Genomic DNA, 7,815 nt, shown 5'->3' on the forward strand with positions numbered 1-7,815 from the left:
TGGTCTCAGGTGGAATAAAAAGCATCCATTTTACTTACAATTAATTAATGTTTTTTTCTGTATCGTTGGCTGTATTTTCCGAACTACATAGAAACATAATATTACTTAATGGTGTAAAACATTTAATTATCACCGCGTTTGAATTCATTATAACAATACTTTATAATACCATTACAATACAAAACAAATGTTTATTTAATATTTATGGAAGAATATACGTGTGATGTAAATACTAATCATAAAACCTCAAAATTACTTTAGATTCTTAGAGAAATCTAGTTGTAGCATGACAATTAATTGATCAAGAGACTAAAAATATTAGATTAAATTATGTACTGTTATGTCCCAACTAACAACATCTGTTTTAACGTAACAAAATTGACTTCGAAATTACGTTAAAGGACCAACTGTCTTTTTCATTTTTTTATTTCCTGATATTTAACATGCAAGCAGCGGAAAACCAGTGACTTTGTTCACTAGGGTTTTCACAATAGTAGGGAATTTTTCAACGACAACACTGACAAATTTATTACGGTGCAAATTTATCGCCTCCAAGCCCTCTGGGCCTCTGATATTGAAACATTTATCTCTTATAACAAGAGGCAAGAAACAATTAGCTCTAACACGAGGTTAGAATTGCAAAATAGTTTCGTTTGATGTCTGATTTTCATTTATGAGACTTCAGGGAATTGCTTTGTTTTACAAGTGTATTTTACATGATATAGTGGTTTGGCTAATTGACATAAATCAAATTAAAATTCTAAATACAAAATTATCCAAGTTGATGTATATAATCTTTTAGAAATTCAATGTAAAGATTTACATGAGAATTTATCCAAATGGGTAAATTGTTTCTATGAATAATTCCACTCTGCAGCATTCTTAGAAACAGAAACGTAAAGTTCGTTTAGATATAAAGTTATAGCTTTTCTGTATACCATGAATAACTATTGACGATTGGGTTAAAAGTCAATGTTAAATAGATTTTCGGATAAATTGGGGTATTTTCACCGAAAATCCAGAGCTCAGAACCAATAGAGTCTCCACGTGAAGTCCCGGGAGTACTTCACACCAACCAAACAAAGCACTGTCTAGTCATCTCCTGGCTCTCAAAGAAAATGTGTTGAAAAAGGTATTCTTTTTCAAATCCTTTGAAACTATACAAGTATTATTTCGTTTTATTGAATGAACTTAAATGCATACTAAAACGTCACTTTCTTTCTAAATTATACCCATGAAAAATATACTAGTATTAACATGATTAAAAAGTCCATGGCCTTTATACGCACAAATTTTCATTGTTTATAAAAATAAAGACTTGAGTATTAATTAAAACTGTATTGGTGGGATCATTGGTCACGGTGTTTTTAAGTTGATCTGATATCAACACTATATCAAGTAAACATATAAACTGTGCAAGTACGTTTACGTTTCGAAATATTGTCAGTCTATATTTGATTGAGGAGTAAAAAGTATTGAATACAGATTTGGCAAGTGATATGTCAAGATCTTTTAGCAACTCCTTTGTTATTATGTTTGTTGATATATTAGTTATGTACCTAGTGAAATATTTTGTCCATATCTTTAGTTCTGCTAATTAGGTCTTTCTTCTGCATTAAGTTTTTAACACACAACTCAAACCAAAGATTTCATATCTAACCTAGAGACAAATTTTCCTATCTGGCTGGTCAAAATAATAAGGAAGTAGAAGATGGATAAATGTCCACAGGAAATAAATCCTCTTGAATAATCAAATGGAAAAAACGTCATGACTAATTTCTTAAAAATTTATTAAAACGTTTAGACGGACAGGGATGAAATAAACTATTCAACTCTAAAATCTTCTCAGAGGCGGAAACTCTTATAAATATTAAAAGACGTCAAGAAAATGTAACTAGACATTTAGAGATTGTGTTTTGCAGACTTTACTGCAAAACATTACAAATATAGCACAGCTGCGCTCGGCTAGTAAAGAATGATAAGCTTTTAATTAAAAAGTTCTTAAGACTCAAGACTGTTGCTGAAATAAGATGGTTTAGTGCCCTTCAGACATGAAATGTGCTAATAAACTTATCTTTATTTCATGAAACAATTCGCTACAAGGATATTTCCCCAACTAAATCGACACCAGAGTGTTAATAACAGTAATCCGAGCAGTACTTATACTTTTGAATCAAGACTCAGCCCAGTAAAATTTGTAATGTACTTATTATTTTATTTGTACTATTAGTAGGTCTTTAATTACTATACAGACTAACTTATGGAATAAAATTAAAATAACCATATCAATTATGTAGAATGGGAATTCGTAAACTATAATAAACATTTTTAGTATCATAATAAAAATTCACCGGGGAATTTACTTTACAATCAAGCTAGACTTGTCTTAACTTTGAATAACCGTTCAAACAGTGTTTTGGATGGAAGGATGTCAGTTACTCAATTAATAAAATATACATATCCATATTATAAGTCTTCAAAACAAAAAAGAGAAGGTGAAAAGAAATATGAACCATTAAAAACTCACAATACAAAAAAACTCCACTCAATTTACAGTATCTGAACTGAAATGGTAAAGTTTTTAAAGTAGTGAAGTAGTTGTGTGTGTGTTTTATCCATGGCCAAATTGAGAAATTTTTTTGTATATATGTAAGCAGTATCTGAAAAGTGTTTATAGTATGTAATAACTAATTCTGTTTGAAATAATTTGTGGATCTATAAAAACTATTAGGAGTTAAATTCAATAAAACGAACATTTAAAATCGGGGGTGAATTCAATTTACCATCATCGCCTCCGCTTCTAAATTGATTAACTATCGACTGGAACTTGCAAACACTATCCAGGCTACGTGGGAAACTTAATTAAATTCATCGGGAAAAGAAACCGGCGCTGATAGAACAAGTAATTTTCTCCTAGATCCTTAAGTAGAGAATCAACGGCGCCGCGAGAACTAAGCTCCTTAAGCGACTTAAGGAGGTCTCCAACGGATTGCAAAGTACATTTTGTTTTTTCCCTGATTTTGATTACCTTATTCATTTTAGCTTTGATTTTGGGATGAACAATCTAAGTCTATTCTCCATAAAGTTTACAGAGGAAAATTATAGCTGTGATGGGGAAGACAAAGGATTATTTAAAGGATTATTCCCACATAAAAGATTATTTAAATATATAAATTGTTAATTTTTATTTAATGATACATGTATTTTTAGAATATTTTAAACATTGTTAACATTCTGTAAATAATAAATTGTTGGCATGTTGTCTACATTTACCAAATTATGCTTGAGCTTATCTATTGTGCAAGACCAAGAAGAATTATCTGATTTTAGTGCACTATTTTTATCTATGGGCGAAATTTTAATAGGTAATCTAATTGAGGCTTCCAGACTTTTAGTTCAGCAAATGAAAAATAAAAAGATAAACGTAATGTGAAAATAGGCTCGTTTTCCATAGATAACAGCTAATTATGGTAATTTATTTAAAGCTAAACTTTTTGTCGTATTGCCTCAGAAGCTGTTGAAAATTATTCCTGGAGATGAACTAAGTTGTTTGGATTGTATAAAAGAACCATTAGAGCAGTATGTAAGAAAATCGTTTCTTACTACATAGTCTCCGATGGGGCTGTTGACGACGCGTGGCAGTAAATTGTACAGTAATTTGACTACGTGAATCTCCTCTTTATTTTTGAGAGGTTTTGTTGTTTTAATGGAGCTCAGATTCAAATACATATAGGACATAACATTATTCACGAAATAAACTATTATTCATGGTTTCAAGAAATAGCTTTCCAGGAATGGATATTTTAAAGGTTTGCAGCTCGAGTAACGTATGTTATTTACTAGTACTCTTCAAGTAAAAATAAATATTACAGTACTTATACAAGCAAATAATAAAAACGTAGTCCAGTAAGTTTGAAACCCTTTGATTTACTATTCCGTCTTTATGAAAGCTTAATGAGGTTAAAAGGGTATCGTAGTTCAAAAAATTGTTGATATCATCCACAAATTGAATTACATTTACGTCTAATATAATCTTGTCCGCCTTAAAATATAACTTTGAAAGTGCCTTCAATATCAAGTATATATTAAGGTTAACTATTTTAAGATTCAAGCCGTATTTTATTTATAAAGAAAATAATAAACAAAAAACATAAGAAAATTTACCATACATTGTGTGTTTACTTTGGACATTTCCTTAAAATATTTATAGCCTAGCCAATTTTTTATTTACCATACATTATAGTTTTCAACAAAAATAACTTTAGAAGTAAAATATACGACAGAAATGTAAAGCCTGGCATACAAAGATCATACTATAAAAAAATACATTGATTCAACTAATTCACATGCAATTCCTATTATTTTAACGAATTCGTTTGAGGCTTGGATCAAACCACAATTTATGTCATCATTAAATTTAACGTTTGATTGTGTGGCAAAGGTAGATGAATAGTGACCGATATTTCAAATATCGGAGTACAAAAATATGTTTTTAAATGTTTCAACAACAACATATTTTTTTCCCCATTGAACCAAATTTTGATTTAAATTCACTGAATTATTAGCATTACCGTTAATACCTAATACAGCTATGCCAATCAGAAAAAAAATGTGTACCAACATTTCATTTCCCTGATGATGAGTGTACAGTAAACGGTTGTCGTAACACAAGTAATTAAACACTAAAATCGCATTGTATACATGTAAGCTTCATTAGCTTTTTACTTCAATACCTAAAATTTGATTGTATTTGTCCCTCTTGTTTTTAATATTGAAAACTGTAACACCTATGTGTTATAAAATAGTATTATATAAAAAATTGCAATGTTGAGCAAATTTTGTGAGTGGAAGTTATGAGTTATATTCCTTAAGATAATATTCGATAGACTGTTGACCGTAATACAAATCGTAGCACAAAAAATAAAACAAATACAAAAAACTATGGCTTTTAGAAAGAAATCTACAATAATTAATTAATCGTAAATAATCTAATGAAAGAATACATTCATATCTCCCCTATGCATTCATAAATCTACAGCATTATTTCGGGTTTCTTACAAAAATAAGGATACGTGGGAGATATTTTTATTTCCCGATCACTGTTTTCAAAAAACTGCTAAAACTTAAATCAATTTTATTTACCTGGTACAACCCCATTCCGTGGTAGGCTTACTACGTGCTTAATAGATTGCTCTACTCTCTACATATTACCAAAACCAGATAAAAAATACCTGGAATGTCTTTAAAATGCTAACATATCAAAATAAATGTTTCAAGATTTTCATCATACGTTAGACAATTTCATATAAAGTTGATGCTCTATACTAACTAGTATAGACATCAACTCCAAGTTAAAGAATAATATAAAAAAATTTGGAAGACAAGAATATAAGAACAATAAATAAGAAAGTTATAGGTGTCCAAGTTTTTTTTTTTTATAAAAAAGCAACCAATTGGTACTGTTAGACATATTGCTTAGCTAAGCTTACATAATATAGCTGATAATATAACATTTTGTTGACTAGTTTTAAGAACCTGAAATCCCATTCTCTTAGGGGTGATGTACACAAATATAATACTAGGAATGGGGGTAAAATTGACATCCCTTATGTTAGACTTGAAAAAATTAAATCTTATTATGAAGTACTGGGACTCAAATGCCTAAATAAACTCCCCAAGGAAATACTGTTATTGAACAACAAAGTCTTCAAAAATAAAATTCTTCTGTGGCTGACTGTACACCCTTTTTATGGGCTGGGAGAATTTTTCGAATGTTCAACCAAAGAAATCATAATCTAGTCACTGCCTTTCTAAGTATTTCTTTTTTTTCACTAAATTGTATCTTGTTATCTATTTTTTCTGTAAGTATTCCGTAGTCTTCACTGTGCCATCTAAATGACCTTTGTATCTATTTGATTTTTTTGTTTATGCCTTATTTGTTATGTACTGTAATTTATCTTTGACTTGTGTTTTTGCAGCATGTATTCAACTTTATTGACGTATCCTAATGCATGTACATGTCTAATGGAATAAAATATTGATTCTTGATTCTTGAATAGCTTGTGTTATATCGAAATCTCGATATTATTTACCTTTCTGGTTATTATAATTATTTATAATACCGATTGGAGAAATATCAGAACTTTAAACAAAAAATTAATCAAACCTACAGTTAGATGCAAAATATTCCTTGTAACTTACAATAATAATAATTCTTCAAAACCTAATTTAAGGCTTTTAATAAAAAAATAACTGAAAACTACCTAATAGATCCACTTGTCAAATAGATACTATAGCATTTTAAATAAGTTCCAAAGAACTCATAAGTCCCAAATATAATAATAATAATCACCCAAAGATTATGGAATAAATATTATAAATGAATGCGACATAGCATAAAAAGTAAAATTTTTGTAAAGTAGCTTAGCATATTGTTTAGATCTGAATTGTCAAAATCATTTAACATTTAATACATAATATAAATATGTGTTTCCACTCGATATCGTCACGATATCATCCAAACTACACAAAGATATGTAAAACAGAACCTAGAAGATCTAAAGGCAGTTTAGATCAACAAATTATGTATGATACAAAATATGCTGTAACTTTTCTTATGTTTGATACTCTGGACATACGTTTTATTTAAATTTATAAAAAAACTTAATTAAAATACAAATTAGACACAATCTTTAAAAAAAAAATCAATTTGACGTACTCTATTATGTTAAAACATAAACACAAACTCTACAAACCTTGCCCACTCATAGAATCCACACACACAAATATCCACAAAAACGTGCGAAGAGCAAAAACCCTCGTCATCACGTACGTTTTCACCCGCTCATGTCGCGCTCGCACTGGCAACTGAGTCAAGACCGGCCACTACTGGAGGGGAGATGTGGCAAAGTGGGGGAGGGGAGGCAACAATGTGTCAAACGACCAATCAGCTGTTTATCATCAGGCTTTTAATCAGCTGTGGCATTATTGTGAGTAAGGTAATAGTGTCCTATTTGAACTGATACATCGCCGAGTGTGTATTATGTTGTATTTTTGGTGGATTGGTTTCTCAGGATTGTAACATTGCTTTATTACTTTCTTAATTTTACTGAATTATGCTGAAATAAAAAAAAATATGTCAACTAACAACATGCATGGATATTTTTTTGACCGTGGTATTAAGAAATAAATTAAATAAGTTTTAAGACCTAATAAATAAGAAAATTAAACATTAAATATTTATTTTTTGCTGTCTGAGAATTTTGTCAATTCGTCACAACTTACATGATTATTATTTAGCTTCTAATTGTACTTAAACATCAATTTTCTCGGTTCTGCATAGCAGAAAAGAAAAAAAACCTAATAATCTTTAAAATGTTGCTTTCATCATGCTTGATACTGAGTGAGACTCCATTTCATCTTAAAGATGTTTAAATTAAGATTTAATAAATGAACTGAAAACTTCCTTACTTTGCAAGGTTTACACATTTGCAACGAGGATGTTATTATTAACTTATGGAGCTAGTCCTCTCATGAAAGATGAGAACGCTAAACTCATATAACATGTTTTCAACCACCATGCATAAAGAAGTGTTCACAATCTTTGAATAATGTAATTTTTGGTGTAATTTATGTTCCTCGTGTTACACTACCTTACAGAGCCATTTTATAAAATAATATATTTATATAAATATATTAAGAATATTCTACATTAATCGTCAACCTGGTACAAAGATCTATTAGTTGAAACGCTAATAAACAGTGTGCTACAGTTATAAAGTGTATACATTTCTATAACCGTTTATTGGTCCACAT

At 29.7% G+C, this 7,815-nt stretch overlaps 1 protein-coding gene across 1 annotated transcript in view; it reads right to left on the reverse strand.

Annotated features, from left to right (window-relative positions):
* The window catches only part of LOC128988592 (reversion-inducing cysteine-rich protein with Kazal motifs), a 113,752-nt gene extending 106,894 nt beyond the window's left edge, over positions 1 to 6,858 (reverse strand). The window contains exon 1 of the mRNA XM_054410012.1: positions 6,756 to 6,858. Coding sequence (XP_054265987.1) covers positions 6,756 to 6,825 — 70 coding nt within the window. The 5' untranslated portion in view covers positions 6,826 to 6,858. The remainder of the gene's footprint in view (positions 1 to 6,755) is intronic.
* Between the last annotated feature and the right edge of the window lie 957 nt (positions 6,859 to 7,815).

Source organism: Macrosteles quadrilineatus, unplaced genomic scaffold, assembly GCF_028750875.1.
Source record: "Macrosteles quadrilineatus isolate MER2022 unplaced genomic scaffold, UCM_ALF_1.0 Scaffold_3__2_contigs__length_128488019, whole genome shotgun sequence".
Lineage (NCBI taxonomy): Eukaryota > Metazoa > Arthropoda > Insecta > Hemiptera > Cicadellidae > Macrosteles > Macrosteles quadrilineatus.